Below are 23787 nucleotides of genomic sequence, written 5' to 3' on the forward strand. Positions count from 1 at the left end.
AGAATGAGGCGAGCTTAGTGCCAATTGTGTAACGGCATTGAGGTGCACTTAAGCCATTACAGAAAACAAGCACAAAATGGCTTTGGAAAACAAGAAGGCAGATAATCCGCAAAATCCAACGTGGAAGCAAACAAAAGAGCAGATCACTCGGTGGTATTAATAAGACTTTACTGGAGAAATAATCGCCCGACACAGACTGTGTTTCGCCCACAAGGGCTGCGTCAGGGGCTTTCAGTTGCTGTAATATCAAACAAAGCAAAAACATATAAACAGCAGGTCAGCTTCTTCCCAAGCAATATTGCGCTCAAAATCGGGACATCATTTGATCAAAAAGATCTTCTAGAGTAAAAAACCGGAAGTGAACAATGACTTCATTTATATGCTCTTTTGTTTGCTTCCAAAGTGGCTCTGGCACACCAAAATACAGGTGTGATCTCTTATGCCAGGTCAATGGCTGGCACAGGTTGCTGCACCTAAGTGTGTCGTGCAGCATGCGCAGCTAACAGTATTCTGTAAGTTGTGTGTGTTACATTTGTACCCCGCGCTTTCCCACTCATGGCAGGTTCAATGAGGCAGATCACCAATGTGGCCACGCAGGTTTCTGCTTCTGTGAGTCTGACGTCCTGCACAAGGAGCTGCCTGTGCCGGGAATCGAACTCAGTTCCTCAGGACCAAAGTCCACCACCCTAACCACTAGGCCACTCCTCCACTGTTGCTACTATTTAAGATTCTACATGGAATGTTGCTATTCCAACATTCCATGTAGAAGTCAGCCCTTGCAGATCACCAATGTAGCCGCGCAGGCTTCTGCTTCTGTGAGTCTGACGTCCTGCACGTGCAGGACGTCAGACTCACAGAAACAGAAGCCTGCGCAGCCTTCTACATGGAATGTTGCTAGTGGAATAGCAACATTCCATGTAGAATCTCCAATAGTATCTATTTTATTTTTGTTATATTTGTACCCTGCGCTTTCCCACTCATGGCAGGCTCAATGCGGCTTACATGGGGCAATGGAGGGTTAAGTGACTTGCCCAGAGTCACAAGGAGCTGCCTGTGCCTGAAGTGGGAATTGAACTCAGTTCCTCAGTTCCCCAGGACCAAAGTCCACTACCCTAACCACTAGGCCACTCCTCCACCGCTGCAATTATGCAATTATTGAGCCAGTTAATGGTGCCAATTCTGCACATAAGCGCCACTATTCAATAAACTTTGGCGTGCAACTGGCGCCTAATTTTTAGGCATGCCTTACAGATTGCCCTTTCATGTGCTTTGTTGGTAGAGTGTGCACATTTTTTTAAGCGACTAAAATATTGGTTAATCTGTGGTTTTGCTCTTCTGTCAAATGTTCAGGATGTTTGGTCAACTCTGTTTTGACGTAGATTATTAGTCACATTGGTTTTCGCCAGCTGTTGTTTTGCCTGTATCTTTCAGATTCTGAAAGCTTGTGTTCATGCTGGTTACTGATGTACTTATCTGTTTCCTGCTACCAGGAGATTCACCCAGCTAAAACATTATAGCGATGAACTGCAGACTGCCATATCGCACCTTCTGCGAGTTAGAGCGGTGAGTATTTCCCATGTGTTTTTAAGACAGACGTTGTAAACTTTATTAAAAAGAAGATGGAATATCTTGAAAACCAGCAGAGAAGACTTAATTTGAGGCTTGTCAATTTCCCCAGATCTCCAGTTATCTCGGCTATTGACATGGTTAAAAAATATCTACGGGAAGTCTTGGGGATGCCTGGGGAATCTTTACCACCCATAACAAGGGTAATTTATCTTCAGACTTTAATACCATCGAAATCTGGAGACAACCAAGTTGTTGAGGAATGAACCTGACATCTTTTCTTGAATCCTCCCTGGAAGTGGTTACACAGAGGACAACTGCACTAGTGACATTTGCTCTTGAGATAGACAGGGAGATGGTATTGAAGTTGTTTTTTAAACATTTAGATTCGATGTTTTTTGTTCCAAAGTTAGGATATTTCCGGATCTCGCTAGAGATACTCAATATAGACGTAAGGCATTTTTGGCATTACGTCAAAGAACTTTAAATCTGGGGGCAATGTTTACTTTAAAATTTCCTTGTATCTGTCGTTTTATTTACCTTCAGAATAGTTACCAGTTTATGGATCCAAAACAACTCGAAGATTTTTTTGTTAGCTAAAGAGGCTGAGAATGTTAATGTTAAAGTTTAGAATCTCATATGGGCACTGAAAGATAGTTTGAGAATGTACCCGGAATATGTAACGCTCAAAAAAATATATATTTAATTACCTTAATTTGTTACCTTATCTAGGATCTAGTTAAGTATTTCCAACTTTGAGGTCGATGTAACAATGATTATTTCTTTTACTGAGACATTTATTTTTTGTCTCAAGTAATAGACTGTTTTGTTTAAAAATTGAATTAGTTTCTTTTTATGCTTCTTGGATAAGATGTATAACTCAAATTATAAATAAATGATTAAAAAAAAAAAGACAGACGTTGTAGTTCTTAAGTAGTATTTCTAAATTCATGAATAACTGCTTTCAAGCAATATTGTTTCTTTAGGTTAAATTCACATATTTCATTTTTTTTATTTTATTTTGGAACAGTTTATCATTATTGGAATATAATATGTCCTGCTAAATTCTAACCTGTTTCACCGTTTTCTATTTTCTAGTCATTAAAATAAAGAGTCCCAAAAATGCCAAACTATAATTCTACAAATATGTACTTCAGTGTTCTGCAGCTCTGTGTATATAAATAATTCTATAACAAGTAGCTAACTTGCCATGTGGTTGGTTGACTTGCAAGAAATTTTTTAAACAATTTTGTGTGATTGCCATAGTAACAAGCTGAAACTCATTAAGTGCGGCTTTTATGAAATTACTAGTAAAAAAGCCCCGTTTCTGATGCAAATGAAACGGGGGCTAGCAATGTTTTCTTCTGTGTGCATATGGGAGTGTGTGTGTCCCTGCCCTCTGCCCTCTCTCCCCTCCCCCCTCTGAGTCCTTCAGTAAAAAAAGCCCTGTTTCTGATGCAAATGAAACGGGGGGGGGGGGGGGGGTAGCAAGGTTTTCTTCTGTGTGCATGTGGGAGTGTGTGTGTCCCTGCCCTCTGGCCTCTCTCCCCTCCCCCCTCTGAGTCCTTCACTGTTACAGAGCCAGCGATTTGATTTCGTGCTCTGCTGTTTTCCTTCACTGACTGTGTTACAGAGAGGGCGGGGCAGACACTCGTAGGGAAACCGGATATCTCGCCCCCTTCACACTTCCGGCTGGAGGCTTCATAGAACGTTGGTGTTGCCTTTTATATAGAGAGAAGTAAAAAAGCCCCGTTTCTGATGCAAATGAAACGGGGGCTAGCAATGTTTTCTTCTGTGTGCATGTGGGAGTGTGTGTGTCCCTGCCCTCTGGCCTCTCTCCCCTCTGAGTCCTTCACTGTTACAGAGCCAGCGATTTGATTTCGTGCTCTGCTGTTTTCCTTCACTGACTGTGTTACAGAGAGGGTGGGGCAGACACTCATAGGGAAACCGGATATCTCGCCCCCTTCACACTTCCGGCTGGAGGCTTCATAGAACGTTGGTGTTGCCTTTTATATAGAGAGAAGTAAAAAAGCCCCGTTTCTGATGCAAATGAAACGGGGGCTAGCAATGTTTTCTTCTGTGTGCATGTGGGAGTGTGTGTGTCCGTGCCCTCTGGCCTCTCTCCCCTCTGAGTCCTTCACTGTTACAGAGCCAGCGATTTGATGTCGTGCTCTGCTGTTTTCCTTCACTGACTGTGTTACAGAGAGGGCGGGGCAGACACTCATAGGGAAACCGGATATCTCGCCCCCTTCACACTTCCGGCTGGAGGCTTCATAGAACGTTGGTGTTGCCTTTTATATAGAGAGAAGTAAAAAAAGCCCCGTTTCTGATGCAAATGAAACGGGGGCTAGCAATGTTTTCTTCTGTGTGCATGTGGGAGTGTGTGTGTCCCTGCCCTCTGGCCTCTCTCCCCTCCCCCCTCTGAGTCCTTCACTGTTACAGAGCCAGCGATTTGATTTCGTGCTCTGCTGTTTTCCTTCACTGACTGTGTTACAGAGAGGGCGGGGCAGACACTCATAGGGAAACCGGATATCTCGCCCCCTTCACACTTCCGGCTGGAGGCTTCATAGAACATTGGTGTTGCCTTTTATATAGAGAGAAGTAAAAAAGCCCCGTTTCTGATGCAAATGAAACGGGGGCTAGCAATGTTTTCTTCTGTGTGCATGTGGGAGTGTGTGTGTCCCTGCCCTCTGGCCTCTCTCCCCTCCCCCCTCTGAGTCCTTCACTGTTACAGAGCCAGCGATTTGATTTCGTGCTCTGCTGTTTTCCTTCACTGACTGTGTTACAGAGAGGGTGGGGCAGACACTCATAGGGAAACCGGATATCTCGCCCCCTTCACACTTCCGGCTGGAGGCTTCATAGACCGTTGGTGTTGCTTTTTATATAGAGAGATGTCCGTAAATGTGGTTTAAGGTAATCATCGTACGTGATCTAGTATGCTGCTGAATTATGATTGGACAATTTTGCTACTGTGTGATCTCATGCTTTTATTGTGACAGCCTGATGAAAGTACTTGACATCGTGAATTTTGAAATTATTTAAAGAGCCAGTTCTCTTTTTACAGTGTCTTGGCTGCTCAAGTTTCTTGCTTTTTAATCTCAGGCCTCAAAATGCTGTTTAGGCATTGGTAAAAGTCAGGTAAATTGATCCCTTTATTGGCCTGATGCTTCGTCTTGTAGGTTGCTTTCATGAGAACAGTGTATGCAGTTTGTTTTAAAGATGTGAGTGTATAGTGCACATTGAAAAGCCCCAAAGCAGTAAAGAAATATCTCTTAATTTTCACAATTACTTACTGGAAAAAAACTTACTTTTTTGTTTTACAGTTCTCTTTGGGGTGCATATGGAAATAGGTATTTCTCTCCACCAGACTGTTAACTAGGAAAGGGGTGGGCAACCTGCATCCCGCAACTGAATTTTATGCAGCCCATGAGACCATGGGAAGTATACAGAGAAAACATCATTAATCAGAGTGTTGGTGATTTTAAATACTGTATTTTGCAGATATTTTTCAGAATAGCCATGCCAAGTTTGTTTCCATTGTTTTTAGTCAAATCTTTCTTACGCACAGGTCTATAGAGCACTGTGCATTTCTGGTTCTGACATTACATAATGTTACGGCCTGCTAGGAATAGTACTGACATTATGCAGCCCTCTGTATATAAAGGCTGTCTAGTCTACGGTTTAGAAGAAGCAGCTTAAGCTTTAATTTTCATCGTCAAATCTTACAATGGATGACAGGATCTGGCCTTCAAAAATAATTATTGCAGAAAATACCTTAGATCTGTGCAGCCAGAAGGGAATTGTTTGTATTTTAGTTTATGGATTTCTTTCTTGCTTTTCCTTACCCTCTCCTGCTGTCCCTTTCTATCCTTCCTGGCTTGTTTGTCTCTTGCTTCCTGAATCTGAGTGCATATTTCTCTTCAAGGCTGTCTGGGATATCTGTGCCTCCTCCCAATATGGGGAAGGACGTGTATTTGTGTGGGGTGGGGGACGTGATTGTGTGTTGCTCCTTAGCATGTTGCTTTCTCTTCTTATGTAACTCCCTTATCCAGTTTCACCTTCTTTCTTATAGACACCCTCAGCCTGATCCTCCCAGTCTAACCTTTTCTCTTATTCCCAAGACTCTGGTTGCCTCGCTGAATTATATTCTCCCCTCCCTTTGCTGGAAATATGTTACTCATAGGTTGAAAGGGGGGGGGGGGGGAAACAAAAGAGTATTCTCCCTTCTTTGAACCCTCTATCCTCTTCCCACATCTTTCTATCAGCCTTTATATTTTACTCTTTCCTGTCTTCCCTCTTCAGGTCTGATTATTCAAAGGGTTTTAACTACCTCTTGCCAAAACCACACTGAGTGGGCTGGGAGGAGAATTTCAGCAGCATTACCCAGTTAATATCCTCCCTGAGTGCCTTAGCGCACTGTCCAGGCATAGCTGAGATGGTCCCAGAAGTTATGCAGGCACTGGCAATATTCATTGCTAGTGCCTGTTTAGTTAATAGGCAAGTAGAATGGCTTATATTTTAAACGGTTTTTATTAATGTTTTCACATGTTATAGCGTTACATACTTTCATAGGGCAAACTTCGCCAACAAACCATGCTACAACATTCCAAATACTTGAATGTTCAACAGCTAACAGTTTTTTTTAATAAACTTTCCTCCCCCCTTCCCCTCCCCCCCTTATGTTCTAATTATTGTGTTTTGTTATTGGCATATAGGCATGCTATGTGTCTCCAACGTGCCCATCCGATTTCACCTTTTCAAACAATTCTTGTTGTATGATCATTTTAGCACTATTAACATCAATTTAATTGCACAGCTATTCGTCCCTCCCCCCCTCCTTATGATCAATGTAGACACCAAGCAGTGATATCTGATAAAGTAGAATGGCTTAAATGGCAGTCTTAACTTTGCCCAGTTTAGCCATGCAAGTGCAGTACTGAATATTGGCAATGCCCACATAGCTTCTGGGTATCACCACTCACCCGAGTGTGCAGTGCTGGTGCCCGGACATAGCATGGTATTGAATATATAGATCAAATTTGGCCAGCGGCAGTGAGCATCTAAAAAAAAAAAACAACACAACTCACCGCCACTGGCTGGTTCCTTTTTTTTTTCCTATTTGTCATTATCACCCTTATATTCTGCCTTTTCAACCCCTATCTTTCTTCCGTGGTAAAAGCAGAAAAATAAATGTTTACAGCATATTTTATCTCTGTTACGTAATATAGATGCCGTTATAATATATAGAAACCTTTAAAAGAAAACTATTGTTTTTAAATCCTTATTTTAGAGAGTTGCTGATCGTTTGTATGGTGTGTACAAAGTTCATGGGAATTATGGAAGAGTATTCAGGTAAGTAACTGTAGAAAAACTGGATTGTTTCACTTTCCAAATAAAATGCATGGAAATATCATATGGAATTAATTCTGATGCAGGAAATCAAACTTTACCTAATGCACTTTTTTACTTCATCACTTTGTACAGACTTTTAACACCAGCCTTAGAGGAGATATATATTTTCCTTTTCCTTATCCCACCAGACAAGTCCAAACACTAGGGTTTATAATGTCCTGCCAGTAGGTGGAGACTGAGATCTACTGAGCTATGATGCCATCGCTTAAGAACCCCCTGCAGTCCCTTGGCCAGTCAGTATTTCTCAATCTTCAGCAGGTGGTAGGTTTTCTGTCCAACCTCTGGGGGTCTGGTGGAGGAGTGGCCTAGTGGTTAGGGTGGTGGACTTTGGTCCTGGGGAACTGAGGACCTGAGTTTGATTCCCACTTCAGGCACAGGCAGCTCCTTGTGACTCTGGGCAAGTCACTTAACCCTCCATTGCCCCATGTAAGCCGCATTGAGCCTGCCATGAGTGGGAAAGCGCGGGGTACAAATGTAACAAAAACAAAACAAACTTTATTTCTATTTCTTTGGTCAGTCATTAAAAAAACCAAACAGATTTCAGGGATATAACACCAGGGGTCGCAGGTCTCTCCTCCCCCTCCCAAACTGACCCTTTTCTAAAGATGTTAGGTTTTTCTTGTATCTTGGACCTTTCCCTTGGAGGAAAACTTTGAGTGCCCAAACATAATTGCTGCTGAACAGTTAGACTACCAGTTGCTTGTGTCAGTGCTTCTTTGGCCTTTATTTACTCACTGTGGTTTACCTGAAAAAAAGGGTTTTGATCTTCTTTGTCAGACTAGCCTCCTTGCAAGGTCACTGGTGTGTTTTCACTATGGCTGCTCTGCAGGATAAAAACAAGTGCTGTTCTGTTTGTGGGACACGAAGGTGGTTACCATGGCAGTGGGAAACTGCTAAGGTAAAAAATGAAGAAGGATGCAGACCTCACGCAAAAGACTGGAAAATGGGAAAGTGAGGAAAAAAACAAAGTCCAATACAATCACTGATATGTTTAATGAACACTGTGTTCATCAGTGAAGGTCCGTGGCACAAGAAAACAGACAACTTGACCTGGCAATGTTTCGGCAACTACGCCTGCATAAGGAGTCACAAGTTCTACAAATAGACAATACACTGGACTCTGTTAGATGACATGTTAGAATTTTGGGCCTGCTGTTCTCGGAGAACACCTGCTATAAGTGAGTAACTTCGCTTTATTGAAAAATCCATTCCAAGTTCTCAGCAGGTTCTATTTAAGCATAAATGTCATCTTAACAAACAAATTAGTTACTAGAAAAACCAGTGCAATACAAAACTTAAGTTACAGTTCATGACATGGACATCCCTAGTGCAGAAGAACTATTGATCTTGACATCTTCATTAAATATTTATTTATTTATTGCACTTGTATTCCACATTTTCCCACCTATTTACAGGCTCAATGTGGCTTACAAATATCTGTTATGGCATCATCATAACAGGGTCAGCAATACAATTGGTGTTACAAAGAAGTTAGAGCAAGGGGATCTGGTCGAGGAGTTGTAAAATAGTCTAAATAGAAGGTGTTTAGGAGTTGTGTTTTAGTTAATTATAGGTTTTCGTGGTAGGCTTTGTTAAAGAGAGAAGTTTTCAGAGCTTTTTGGAAGTTCATTAATTCGTTTATCGTTTTTAGGTGAGTTGGTAATGCATTCCACATCTGCGTACTCATGTAGAAAAAGCTGGTTGCGTGTGTTAGTTTGTATTTTAATCCTTTGCAGCTGGGGAAGTGTAGGTTCAAAAAGGTGCGGGACGATAGTTTAGCATTTCTTGGTGGCAAGTCCACGAGGTCTATCTATGGACACGAGGTCCATAGATGATTTTATGAACAATCGTGCAGATCTTAAACGTGGTACGTTCTTTAAGTGGGAGCCAGTGTAATTTTTTTCTTAGGGGTTTTGTACTTTCATATTTTGTTTTTCCAAATATAAGTCTGGCTGTGATGTTCTGGGCTGTTTGAAGTTTCTTGACGGTCTGTTCCTTACAACCGGCGAAAAGTGCATTGCAATAGTCTAGGTGACTTAATACCATTGACTGTACCAGGTTGCGAAAGATGGCCCTTGGGAAGAACGGTTTTACTCTTTTGAGTTTCCACATGGAGTGGAACATTTTCTTCGTTGTATTCTTCACGTGATTTTCAAGTGTGAGATGACGGTCGATGGTGACTCCCAGAATTTTCAGATTATTTGATACGGGAAGGGCTAAATCTGGGGTGGCTTTGGTGGTGAATTTATTTGTGTTGTATTGTGAGGTGAGTATAAGGCATTGTGTTTTTTCTGCGTTGAGTTTTATCTGAAATGCATCCGCCCAGGAGTGCATGATTTGGAAGCTTTGGTTGATTTCGTTGGTAATTTCTTTTAGGTCCTGTTTGAATGGGATGTAGATCGTGACATCATCTGCATATATGTATGGGTTAAGATTTTGATTGTCTAGTAGCTTGGCTAGTGGTATCATCATTAGGTTAAAGAGGGTTAGTGAGAGGGGTGTTCCTTGAGGAACTCCGCATTCTGGTAGCCATGGGGCTGATATCGCCGCGTTAGTCGTTACTTGGTATGATCTTGTTGTCAGGAATCCTTTAAACCAGTTAAGAATGTTACCTCCAACTTCAAAGTAAGTCAGGATGTGTAGTAGTATTCCGTGGTTGACCATGTCAAAGGCACTGGACATGTCAAATTGTAAGAGAAGTATGTTATTGCCAGTTGCAATTATTTGTTTAAATAAGTTCATAGGGACTAAATAAAAACGTCCTCAGAGTGGATTTATCCATCTTCCTGAAGCCCAAGTTAATCTGCGAAAATCAGTGGTCAGCAAGTTCTAAAATATGCGACCTGCGCAGTACAAAGCTCTACTAGTTGACACAATTCATGCTCATGTTAAAGGGGGTGGCATCAAAAAAATACTGATATTTCCTGAGGCCCAAGCTTTGTCTGTGGAGTGGTCTTTGTCAACGGTACCTTGACAAATGTCGACGTTGACCCATGTGGCACTGCCCTCAACACTGGGAGAGAGATCTTCCCCTGGAGTCGGAGGGTCAGGCTGTACCTCGGTGCCCTCAGGGGCATGATAAACTGTCAGAGCACAGTTCAGTATGAGTGAACGTGTGGGACCGATATGCTGCTTTCCTCCTGCCAGTGGGAATGAATGAGGGGGAATAAAGTTACTAGGGTTCTGGTGGGTCAGTCCAGGACCTATGTTCCCTGTAGTGAGCGAGCAGCTCATTTTTGAGGGAAGGGAAAAGTCTGGACTATACTCATGGAAAAGTTTGGTAATCTGTTCTCAAAATGTATCTAAAAGTACATTCATTTTGGGCCCAAACCAAAAGTCTCCGGGCTGGCAGGCATTGCCAGTATACAAGACAATTAATTGTGCACAAGAAAAAATAAAATCAGCCAAAAAATCCAACTAGTCTCAACATGTAGATTTTAGGTCAGAGACTTTGAACTGACTGAAGGGTATTTTACACTGATGAGTTATTAATATTCTCTATCAGGAAATAAGTCCAACATTTGGTGTGTCTGTTTTTGTTCTTTCTGGCTCAGCATGTCATTTCTTATTCCTTGGTCTATTCCATGTTATTTTTTTGTCCTTTCTGTGCCCCTTACCACACCTCTTCATTTCCTTTTTCTTTCAGAATGGAATTTTTAATACTTCAATCTTTGTTTGGTTCCCTTGATTCTGTCCTTTCTCCTCTTTCTGTCTGCTCTCCTTTTCCCATTTCTCCTCTTTTTCCTTTATTATATCCCAGAATTCCTTGTCCCCTTCCCCCCTCCTAATTTAGAGTCCCCTGTCTTTCTCTCTCACATACATCCCATTGCAAGTCCTCTCTTCCAGTCCTTTCTCACTCTTTGTTCTGCTACTACCTTATACGGTCTGTGCCAGAGCCGGTGGTGGAAGGCGGGGATAGTGCTGGGCAGACTTATACGGTCTGTGCCAGAGCTGGTGGTTGGGAGGTGGGGCTGGTGGTTGGGAGGCGGGGATAGTGCTGGGCAGACTTATACGGTCTGTGCCTGTGCCAGAGCCGGTGGTTGGGAGGTGGGGCTGGTGATTGGGAGGCGGGGATAGTGCGGGGCAGACTTATACGGTCTGTGCCAGAGCCGGTGGTTGGGAGGCGGGGCTGGTGTTTGGGAGGCGAGGATAGTGCTGGGCAGACTTATACGGTCTGTGCCCTGAAGAGCACAGGTACAAATCAAAGTAGGGTATACACAAAAAGTAGCACATATGAGTTGTCTTGTTGGGCAGACTGGATGGACCGTGCAGGTCTTTTTCTGCCGTCATCTACTATGTTACTACCTAATACCTAGCCCTTTATTTCTCATCTTCCATTTTCGGTCCCTCTCTCCCTCTACTACTTCCTATCCAGTTATTTCATCCCTTGTCCTTGGTCACCTGTCTCTCCTCAATGTCTCTCCCCCCCATTCCTTATTCGTTTCTTGTTCTCCTCCTTTCTAATACCTGTTTCTCTCCCCCTCCTCTCCTTTTCAGCTTCTTCTCCTTGCATCCTAGGTTTTCATTTTCTCTTCATCATCTCCCGTTATCTAGGGTTCCCTCTCCTGTCTTCCTCTTTCCTTCTCATGCCCCCTTCCCATATGTTTTTTTTTTCTTCTGCTTTTCACTTTCCCTGAATTTCTTGTCTTCTTTTCTTTCCTCCTTATCTCCAATGCCGGTTAAACCTGGACACCTCTCACTTGCCATTTTATATTGCACAAGTGAAGGTGAAGAAATGCTTTTGAATTGTTTTTTTGTTTGTTTGTTTTTTTGCAAAACCGACCTTGTTCCTTGGAAGTATTAAAGATGTTCAGCTGCTTATTACAAATATATATTAAAAGAGACTTCCATTTAAATATTTATTTGGCGGAAACTGTATTTATATATGCCAGCACATAAATCTTAATTTTCCTGCAAATTTCTCTCTGCCATCTAGTGAATGGAGTGCAATTGAAAAAGAGATGGGGGATGGTTTACAGAGCGCTGGCCATCATATGGATGTGTAAGTATCAAATTGGCCTACTGCATGTAATATCTTGATGTTATCCAGATGGACCAGAAAGTATTTTTATACATGAATTCAAATGTGAAATGGGAAAATATTACTGATGCATAGAAAATCTTTCTGTGATTTCATAATGTATGTACTTTTAGAGACCGTGCAGCAAGTAGCTGGATATCAAATGTCTCTAGGGCTTTAGAAGCTTCTTCTTATTATTTTGAAACTATAGACGCTCTTGGAAGTGTGCCAGGGTTTTCTTTTCAGCTGCTATTCCAGAAAGCAGAGGAATAAAAATGTAATGTACTGCAGACCTGATGCGATCCAGTTGTTTTTTTTGACAGCAGTACCCAGAACAGGAAGAATCCCTAGATTTTGTAGACTCTTATTAAAGAAGTGTTTTAGCTACAGCAGCTGAAAAAGTTGGTAAAGTTTAAATGATTACCAGAGAATTTATGGTGCTGTACACCCACAGTAACACGCTCAGTCAAAAGGACTATCTTCTTTTTCAACCATTATTAGAGAATCTGTGCATTGCCAGTCTTGGCAACTTTTTAAAACATGTTATCATACACAGTGCAGTTCTCCAGAGTACACGTTGAATGATAAGAGAATTACTTTGATATATATATATTTTTTTGTTACGTTTGTACCCCTCACTTTCCCACTCATGGCAGGCTCAATGCGGCTTACATGGGGCAATGGAGGGTTAAGTGACTTGCCCAGAGTCACAAGGAGCTGCCTGTGCCTGAAGTGGGAATCGAACTCAGTTCCTCAGTTCCCCAGGACCAAAGTCCACCACCCTAACCACTAGGCCACTCCTCCACTGTTGCTACTATTTGAGATTCTACATGGAATGTTGCTATTCCACTAGCAACATTCCATGTAGAAGTCGGCCCTTGCAGATCACCAATGTGGCCGCGCAGGCTTCTACGTGGAATGTTGCTAGTGGAATAGCAACATTCCATGTAGAATCTCCAATAGTAGCAACATTCCACGTAGAATCTCCAATAGTATCTATTTTATTTTTGTTACATTTGTACCCTGCGCTTTCCCACTCATGGCAGGCTCAATGCGGCTTACATGGGGCAATGGAGGGTTAAGTGACTTGCCCAGAGTCACAAGGAGCTGCCTGTGCTTGAAGTGGGAATCGAACTCAGTTCCTCAGTTCCCCAGGACCAGAGTCCACCACCCTAACCACTAGGCCACTGGGTTATATCCCTTAAAAAATATCCTAGCTCAAAGTGACATTTTGTGATGAGTAGAGAGGTAACAAAGAATAGGCCATGTGAAGGAATATTGGCTCTAATATTGACATTCCTAGGAAAGGGGTGATGATAGTGTGCTTCAGTTTTAGATAATTTGATGTAAACGTACACATGTTGGCAGGTAAGGGTCAGTTGGTCCATCGGTTTGTGTCTGCCTAATATGCTGTCACCAGGGCTGGCTTAACAGTTAGGCAAACAAGATGATCACCTTGGTCACCACCTTCTTGGGGGGGGAGAGGGACAGGGGAGGCATTGGTGACGACCAAAGAATAGCTGTAGTCAAAGCAAAATAGATCCTAAGAGCCACAAATTCAGAGAACCATCAGCCTGTGATTTTATTTACTGCTTAATATTTAAAATATGATTAGGAGGGATGATATTGTATAATCATTATTGTTGAATTTAATCATTAAATTCTTGGGGTGGGAAGGGGGAAGAAGGCTAGAAGCCTGAAAGGTAAAGGCTGAAGGTTTGCCATTGTCAAATGTGTGCTATATGAAAAGAAGCTGTAAAAGTGCAGTTAAAATTGTACAAGTTGTTGGTGAGACCAACTTTGGAGTCCTTTGTTCAGTTTTGGAATATATTGCCAGAGGAAAGCGTCCAAAATGGTATAGGGTTTGCACCAGAAGAAGTGCAAGAAGAGACTTGAAGACTTGATTGTGTAAACCCTGGAGGAAAGGAGAGACAGAGGAGATACGATACATTCATTTAAATTATTGAAAGGGTGTGTGTGCTGTGAATATACATATACTAGCCGTTCAGCCCGTAAAAATGGGCTAGTATGGGGGGGGGGGGGGGGGGGGGTTGAAAGGCCCCCCACCCCGCCGCCGAGTTCGCCGCTGCCGCTCCCCCTCCGAGTTCCTTCCCCCCCCCCCCCCCCCCCCCCCCCGGAGCCGCCGCCGCCACCCACCTTCCACCCGTTCGGGCCGTCGCTCCGCTATTTGAAACAGCGAGGGCACGCAGCACACAGCTCTACTGCTGAGCTGCCGTGGCCTTCCTTCTTCTCTGCCTGTGTCCCGCCCTCGTGTGACGTAACGTCGTCGAGGGCAGGACACAGGCAGAGAAGAAGAAGGAAGGCCGACGGCAGCTCAGCAGTAGAGCTGTGTGCTGCGTGCCCTCGCTATTTCAATAGCGGAAGGTGGGTGGCGGCGGTGACAACGGGTGGGGGGAGCGTTAGCGACAACGGTGTCCCTCGCAAATGCGCAGTAGAGACCCTCTCTGTTCCGCCCTCGTCATCACGTATTGACGAGGGGGCAGGGCAGAGAGGGTCTCTACTGCGCATTTGCGAGTGAGTACGACACTCGCCATTTATATTGATTTTCTTTTAAACTACTGAAGAATTTCCACAGTGCACTTAAATGAGAGCATTTGAGATATGCTTCCAGTGTTACAAATCTGAATTTTTGTGGTCGTTTGTTATGAATTAATGCATTTAGGTTTTACTACATTTATTTTAATTGTGTATGTTGATGTTTATTACCTGCCTAGTTGTAGGCAGGTTAGAAATTTTTAAATAAATAAATTTACATATATACAATTTAAAAATATTTCCAATTCTGTTTACATGTGGTGCTTAATATTGTAAAAGGGAACATTTGACAAAATAGTTCAATGTTTGGCTGTAGTGTAATATTCCTGTATTAAAAGTGGCACTTTACAGCATGGTTTATTATTTTTGCAAAACAAAAATTAACATAACCACTCATCAAATATGCAAAGTAAATCAAAATAATAATGGTAAAGGTGTAAATATAATGTAAACTCAATCCTCATATAACAGCTTGTTTATAAAAATATATGTGGGGTATCTTATCAAGGAACTGCCTTAAAATGATTTAATCATTTGCCCCAAATGTATGCATTTTTCAAATCAAGCAGAAAAAGTGTACTTAGGTAACCTAGTGGTTAGGGTGGTGGACTTTGGTCCTGGGGAACTGAGGAACTGAGTTCGATTCCCGGCACAGGCAGCTCCCTGTGACTCTGGGCAAGTCACTTAACCCTCCATTGCCCCATGTAAGCCGCATTGAGCCTGCCATGAGTGGGAAAGCGCAGGGTACAAATGTAACAAAAATGAAATAGATACTATTGGAGATTCTACATGGAATGTTGCTACTATTGGAGATTCTACATGGAATGTTGCTATTCCACTAGCAACATTCCATGTAGAAGGCTGCGCAGGCTTCTGTTTCTGCGAGTCTGACGTCCTGCACGTATGTGCAGGACGTCAGACTCACAGAAGCAGAAGCCTGCGCGGCCACATTGGTGATCTGCAAGGGCCGACTTCTACATGGAATGTTGGAATAGCAACATTCCATGTAGAATCTCAAATAGTAGCCACAGTGGAGGAGTGGCCTAGTGGTTAGAGTGGTGGACTTTGGTCCTGAGGAACTGAGTTCGATTCCCACTTCAAGCACAGGCAGCTCCTTGTGACTCTGGGCAAGTCACTTAACCCTCCATTGCCCCATGTAAGCTGCATTGAGCCTGCCATGAGTGGGAAAGCGCGGGGTACAAATGTAACAAACAAACAAAAAAAAAAAATATGCAGCTGTAAAAGTAACTCAAGTCCCGACAACAGCACTTGATCATGGAGAAGTGAAATTATTTCTTGTTTAAGCACATCTACCAAAAATAGCTGGCTGGATTATTACAATTCATTTTTCAAGGTCTACATATACAAGATTTGAAATATCTCCAACTGATTCAAAATATGACAGTAAAAATCATTTCGGGTGCTAAAAGAAGGAACCATGTAGCTCCAATGCCTCAACAAGAACATTGGTTACCAGTGGCTAGTCAAGTTCCTTATAAAATTCTTAAATTGATACACCAGATTGGTTCCTCTAATCTCCCATTTGTTATTGCAATGTCTGATTCACTATATGAAGGGGATAGGATTTGATATACTGCCTATCTGTGGTTACAATCAAAGTAGTTTACATATTATATACATGCACTTATCGTGTACCTGTGGCAATGGAGGGTTAAGTGACTTGCCAGGAGTTACAAGGAGCTGCAGTTGGAATTGAACCTGGTTCCCCTGGTTCTCAGGCCACTGCTTCACTCCGTACCAGGTAGAACTCGGCATCCATTAACTTTTCCATCCTTTCGTCAAATATGTTATAAACACATAAGAAGTTTTTTATTTAGTGTCATTGGTCCTTCCCTTTGGAATCATCTTCCTTTGTGACGTTTAAGACATTTCTGAAGACGTATTTCTATGAAAAAAACCTACTGCTCTTAAGGGGTAAAAGAGGCCTGGGACCTGTGATACCAGCACACTGATCCATCTGTCTCCGCTCTTTCTCTTTTGGAAGAGTGTAATCTCCTTTTTTGACTTTTCTTGGTATTAGTTATGTTATTGTTAAGCACTTAGCTGTTGTCATATAGGTGGTATATCAAACATTAAACCGAACGTGAACATTTGAGTCCCCTGATTTTTATCTTCCATTCCTGGCTAGCAGCTCCTGTCGTGACCTCTTTCACAGGGCAGCTTGTCCTACAACGTTAAGGACGGTGCTGCTGTACTGATCAGCTGGAGCAGAGTATCTAAAAGCAGAGTTAACGTTCTGGTATCTTGATAAATGCTCCAGGATGTGATGTGTTATACTGCTATATCTTACTTTCAGTCCTAGTGCTGCCAGCAAAATGATGACCTGCAATTTATCTTAAGTAATCATGAGCAGTAGAATTGCCAGATACTTTGCTTTCATAATCCCAATTAATGTAAAACATTCACCACTCCTTTATGAAAATATTATCCCTCTAAGTTTAGGGAGGATCCAAGTACATATTCTTTCTTTGTTCTGACGTTGTAAGATTTATTAGTGATGAATCGAACAAAGAAAGTATACAGTCTTGGAGGTTGCTGCTGTAGCACCTAGTTACTGTGAGGTGTACACACACATAATTCAGCACAGACGTTAACTTGCATGGTACACGTGAGCACATATATATTAAAACTAGCCGTTGAGCCAGTTAAAACGGGCTACTATTGGAATGGGGGTTGTCCAAGGCCCCCCCCCCCCCGAGGTTGCCGCTGCCGGTACCCCCCCCCCCCCCCCCGGAGTTGCCGCCACCCCTCCACCCGGCCCGGGCCCTCTGTTCGCTATTAATTCAACTTGCATCGCCGCAGCACGCAGATCAGCTGAGCTCCCGTCGGCCTGGCCTTCCTTCTCTGCCTGTGTCCCGCCCTCGTGTGACGTACCATCGGCGAGGGCGGGACACGGGCAGGGAAGGAAGGCCGACCGGAGCTCAGCTGATCTGCGTGCTGCGGCGATGTAAGTGGAATCAATTGCGATCAGAGGGCCCGGGCCGGGTGGAGGGGTGGCGGCGGCAACCTTGGGGGGGGGGGAAGGGCAGTTTCCCTCTCTGTCCCACCCCCGTCATCACGTATTGACGCGGGGGCGGGACAGAGAGGGAAGTCTCTACTGCGTATTTGCGAGTGAGTTCGGTCACTCGCCGTTTATATGTTTGATTATTAAAATGAATGGGAACGAGACTATTAGATATTCCTCCGCAATGCACCAGTGTAAACGGGATTTTAAGACATGCACAGTGCAAGAAATTCACCATGAGATCCGAGGTAGCATATGAGGTTGCTCGAGAGGATTTAATGTCAGTTTTTGAGATTTACTGCAAATTTTTAGTTTTCCGTGACCATATCAAGTACGTACCAGTACACATTTACGTTTGAACTGGAATATTGCTCTCTGCACAAATGCCTCAAAAAATTTTTATGGGCAAGAAATTTTAGTGCAGCTATTATTTAACATTCCGGTTCATGTGCAGATACGTGCTAGCACTTTTGTTTCCTTCGGACATGTGTACTACTACTACTACTATTTAGCATTTCTATAGCGCTGCAAGGCGTACGCAGCGCTGCACAAACATAGAAGAAAGACAGTCCCTGCTCAAAGAGCTTACAATCTAATAGACAAAAAATAAAGTAAGCAAATCAAATCAATTAATGTGTACAGTGAAGCCTCCCTTACAGCACAACCTTTGTGCTCATGTGTCCAGCAGACTTTGCCTGGCTAATATGTAAGTTCTGCGCACTTTGAATTTGCATCTCATGGTAGAAGCCGTTCACTCTGCTATCTGCAGGCAGCTCTACTACACGGCTTTCTGTATCAAACAGAGTTTCTGTGTGAGCTCATTCAGACGACACAGCCTGGTGTTATTATAGCAGTGGGGATCACGGGGGTAGGGGCAGATATTTCATTTGCTGACATCATCATGTTGGCATTTGTTGGAGTCAGATTCAGGAGGACACCACTTTGAAATCTAATATGGGTATGTTTATAATGATAGTTTGGTAGTTTTTAATCCTGATAAAAGGTTCCAGTTTTGGAGCTGAAATGTTGATGTGAATTTTTTTTTTCTCATGCTTTAATGTATTTGCTTTACACTATGGAAATGTAATACCTGGTCATTTATTTTTCATGGCTGAATCACAGATGTAAATTCCCTTCAGTAATGGGAGGTCTTCTGGGTTTTGTAATCCTGATTTCTAAGCTAGGCTATGAAATGATGTGTTTCATTCTATAGGATTTGGAAGGTGGAAACCCCACCCCAAACTGGGAGTAATCAATGGAATGCCAGCAGCAGGCTAACATATATAAGGAAAGATATTAGAAGGGAAAAGGTAATATTGTCTCTCTGTAAGTTCCTTGTGTACTCAGGACTTTTGTAAGGACGTTGCAAAGATGAAAGCACTTTGAAGAAGGGCAACAAAAATGATACAGGGCTTGCGACACAAACACTGTAATGAAAGATATGAGATGCTGAAAGAAAAAAGTGAAAGGGGACATATAAACCTTGAAATACATCACAGGCTTCAACAAAATCATAGAAAGGAAACATTTTCCATATAAAGAGAATTTCAAAGACAAAGTCATAATATGAAGTGAGAGGGAGAGGAAGGTTGAAAAGGAAAATGATTCTTCACTGAGAGGGTAGTAGATAACATGGAATAACCTGCGGCAGAATTCAAACATATAGAGGACTGTGGTAGGAACAGAACTGAGAGGTTGCATTGTTGCAAATAACCCATCCTTCCCTCCATGGAGAGCACAGGCAAGGGGAGATGAGGAGCAAATAAAGAATGCATGTATAGCTTACAGGATGTGGGATAGTCAAGTTGGAATGAGCAGACTACAATTCCCCAGAAACCAAATGGATTAATGACAGCAGGTTGGTAAGGCCAGAGCGATAAGGAGAAAACAAAAGATTGGGTAATAAGAACACGGCCTAATGACACAGCAGGGCTGTGGATTAACTGGGTTAGTATCAGCAGGCTACAACTTCCCAGACACCAACCAAGTTCAGTGTTGGCTAGTTAGTGGTGACCAGGTGCCATGCAGCAAGATAATAAGAGTGGGAGGCTGGATGTTCAGGCGCTGCTCGAGTTGTAACAAACTTCTGTCACGATCACCTCCTCATCTCTGGGCTGAAACGCTGTCAATCACCCATAGTTCATAGTCGTCAAGAGTCCTGTTTCTCAAGACTGTGTGCTATCAATGGGGCGCCTACCCGTTGGTGAACAATATTGTGTCTGTGTTCGTTCATCCGAATATGTAAACTACCATCCTGTGACCTGCTCAGAAGACTTGGGCCTAAGGCTGTTGGGCTGCTCTGCTTTCTCTCCAGGAATTTTTTTTTTTTAAACCATGGACAAAGAAAGATGAATGTCGCAGATGTGGTGTTGAAGCTATTCCAAGTAAGGCTGCAGTGGTTGATGGGGCATGGGTGTGCTCTACCAGAGGGACCTTCTGCTACTTTGGCAGATGAATACTGGAACTTTCCACTGAGCATCAGCTCATGTTACACTGGTGAATTCACTGGAAAAGATCAGTTTTCTCCACCTCCGTCTGCTGGAAGGAGGGGATAACACCTGCTTGTTCTGGACAGTACAGCCTGACTAAAGGAAGGGAAATTAACAGGTATGATATAATTTCACCATATTGAAAGAAGAGTTAACATTTCTTTGGTATTTCATGGAATGCAGTGTGTGTGTGTGTGTCTCTGTAGCTCCAGGTGCCATTCCTGCCAAACTTTATAGCATTGAAACAAACAATAAACCTAGTTCTCATTGTTGGTAGAAATTAATTGTATGGGAAGATTCGTAATTAAGGATTGTATTTTACTATTGCTGAAAACGTTTGACTAAAGGGGAAAGAAGCAAGGCCACAGAAATCAAGATGGTATAGGGAACTGTGAATCCTTCCACTGTGTTAGTAAATGATTCTTTAATATCTAATTTCCAGTGCTATGGTAGCCTCTGTTGTGAAAGTTAGTTAAAATTTGAGCAGTTGTAATGTAGAAATTATAGGGGTCATGAAAATATAACTACATAGTAGATGGCAGAAAAGACTATCTGATTTTTTTTTTTAAGCCTTCTCGGTTATTCCTGTTCACAGTGCAAGGGTATATCCCTGCTGCCAGCCAAGTAGTGGGTCTGCTTGTAAGGACACACTCTAATCTTCCTTCTTTGCTTTCTAACATGAGCATAAAGTATCTTCCCCCCCCCCCCACCCCCCCCTTCCCCATTTCTTTCACATTCAGCACCAGCATCACTTCTTTCCCCTGGGCCAGAATTTTGGCAGTTAAATTGGACAGTGAACTCAGTCTGAAGCGGAAAGCTAGTAATGATGAAAGCACGTGGTTAACAGTGTTTGTGTGTAGTTTTCTGGGTGCATGATGCAGAAAAGGGTTTTATGCAGAAGCTAACCTGCAGAAAACTTAGCTTTAGACAATATCAACTGCATACAACTGATACAAAATAAGTACCTGAATATATGTAAACCGCTTTGAATGTAGTTGCAAAAACCTCAGAAAGGCGGCGCTTTGAATGTAGTTGCAAAAACCTCAGAAAGGCGGTATGTCAAGTCCCATTTCCCTTTCCCATATTAATATCCGTGCTAATGAGGCTATTAGCTGTTCTTCCCCAGTGTAGAGAAGTGTGCAGAAGCCTTTTTAAGTTGAGCACAATGCAGCAACCATGCAGGAACTTGAACATCAAATCTGAGGAGTAGTAGAAGAGTTAGCTTGTTCTTTTGCAGTAGCAATTGTGAGAATTTAGTATCTGTTTCTTCTTTTTTGCTGTGAGCATAACATTACTTGCAATTTTTTAAGACAATGGGGGAAGCAACAATAGTACTTACAGATCTGAGCAGAAACAAATTGTATCTGTGCAGAATAATAATCCAGCCATGCACAGATGTGTGCTGTTTTTTTGTGAGGTTTGGGGTTTTTTTTTTCCTCAGACATGCACATAGGGTTACCATATGTCCGCATTTGGATGTGTCCGGGCAACAGGATGGGTTTTGCCAATCTGCCTGTTTGTCCAGATTTCTGGACAAACGGAAAGGCTGGTGGGCGAGCCGTCCTATAGGATGGCCCGCCCGCCAGCCTGCCCGTTTGTCCAGAAATCCGGAAAAACGGGCAAATTGCTAGCTTCCCCTTACTTACTACTGCCCTGGTGGTCTAGTGACCTCTTCTGCCTTCGGGGCAGGAGAGAGCCCCCCTCTTTCCTGCCCGGGGCACTGCCCTGCATGTATCCTTCCTGTTGCTGATCTCGGCACTGATTCAAAATGGCTGCCGAGAGTTGGTGACCTCGTGAGACTTCAACTCTCGGTGCCCATTTTGAATCAGCACCAAGTAAAGTAAGGGGAGGGGAAAATGTGACAAGGGTAGAGCGAGGGTGTGAAAGGGGGCGGTGCATGTGTCCTCATTTTTGGGGGGACAAAATATGGTTAACCCTACATGCACACAAAACTTGTTGCCGTGACTGAGTGCAGATTGCAGAACCTTGTTCGCAAGGGTCCAGTGTGCTCTCCCTGATTAGCACACAAGTTGCATTTGATTAGTTTACTCTTATCAGTGAGCAAAACTCTAGCTTTGTGCTTGCTTTAGAAGTTGTGCACTCAACCATCAATGCACAGTTCTAATGCATGCTTTTCTACATTGGCCCCTGAATATGCAAGCTCAGATTTCAAATGTAGTTTGGGGGGGGGGGGGGGTCCATGGCAATATTTGGTACATGAGGACCTTGCATTCATAATTCACGCTCTGTTTTACCACCTGTTCAAATTATTTTAATCCACTGTATGCTGGCCTTGTAAAGACAAAGGTGGTCACATTGCAGTTGATGTAGAATGCGACTGTTCATTTAACTTATTACTTGGGCCAAGGGTGAGGGATCGTATTTCCCCAGGCTTGGAAATCCTTCACAGGCTCTGTTTTTAGTGTCCAATTTAAGATTTTATTTTTGGCTTTTAAGACTATGTTTTATAACAGAGTTCACTCGGTATCTTAGAGATTGATTGCAGGCTTAAATGCCAAGCAGACTACTTCGATCTTCTCAGGAGGTCTTCCTTTGTGTTTCACCATTAAAGGACATTAAGTTGGTGAAGAGACAAAAAAAAAAAAAAGCTTTATCACATACTGGTCCTGTAAGTAAAATCCCCAAAGTGTTAGGCTTTAAAGTCTAGTTAATCTATAGTTTTAAAAAAAATAATATTTTAATGAGGCTTTATTCATTGTAGATAACAGAGTTACATGTTTTTGTTTTTAAATCATGTACATCCGTGAAAGTAACAATTTCCAGGAACATTCAGAACAAAACAGTAGGCACATTCCTGAACCCAACAACTTAGAAAGGTCTTGTCTTTGTAAGTTTAACAATACCCCCCTCAAAAAAAAAAACTGCTTTGACTCCCACTCCAACTTCACAGTAAGAGTTAAGCAAGTAAAAAGGACTTGGTCTATCTCAGGCACTATTCTCAGCTGCTTAGTCTGTCTGTGCTTTGAATGCAGTTTTGCAGCCTTATCCAGAGGTCAGGTGCATTCAAGGAGCTCAGTTGACTTAGCCATACTGGGTCAGACCAATGGTCCATCTAGCCCAGTATCCGGTTTTTCATACAGTGGCCAAGCCAAGTCACAAGTACCTGGCAGAAACCCAAATCGTGGCAACACTCCATTCTACAAATCCCATACTAGATACTCCATACTACATGCTTCCCATGTCTGTCTCAATAGCAGACTATGGACTTTTCTTCCAGGAATTTGTCCAAACCTATTTTAACCCCAGATACGCTAACCACTGTTACCACCTCCTCTGGCAAAGAGTTCCAGAGCTTAACTATTCATTGAGTGAAAAAATATTTCCTCCTATTTGTTTAAAAGTATTTCCATGTAACTTCCTCGAGTGCCTCCTAGTCTTTGTACTTTTGGAACAAGTAAAAAATTGATTTACTTCTACTCGTTCTACAACACTCAGGATTTTGTAGACCTCAATCATATCTCCCCTCATCCGTCTCTTTTCCAAGCTGAAGAGCCCTAACCTCTTCAGCCTTTCCTCATACGAGAGGCGTTCCATCCCCTTTATCATTTTGGTCGCTCTTTTTGAAACTTTTCTAATTCTGCTACATCTTTTTTGAGACTTATCTAGGTAGTGCAGTATAAACTTCAAGAAACAGAGACCAAATTTCCTCAAATAGTGTAAGCTTAAATTTGCACTTTGTTGACAAATTCTCCATGTTA

The 23787-nt window shown here is 42.6% G+C and overlaps 1 protein-coding gene across 1 annotated transcript in view; it reads left to right on the plus strand.

The window, feature by feature from the left end:
* The window catches only part of SNX4 (sorting nexin 4), a 131974-nt gene that overhangs the window by 74796 nt on the left and 33391 nt on the right, over window positions 1-23787 (plus strand). Inside the window, exons 7-9 of the mRNA XM_030209506.1 lie at window positions 1491-1563; window positions 6857-6918; window positions 11915-11980. Coding sequence (XP_030065366.1) covers window positions 1491-1563; window positions 6857-6918; window positions 11915-11980 — 201 coding nt within the window. The remainder of the gene's footprint in view (window positions 1-1490; window positions 1564-6856; window positions 6919-11914; window positions 11981-23787) is intronic.

This window comes from Microcaecilia unicolor, chromosome 7 (assembly GCF_901765095.1).
Source record: "Microcaecilia unicolor chromosome 7, aMicUni1.1, whole genome shotgun sequence".
Lineage (NCBI taxonomy): Eukaryota > Metazoa > Chordata > Amphibia > Gymnophiona > Siphonopidae > Microcaecilia > Microcaecilia unicolor.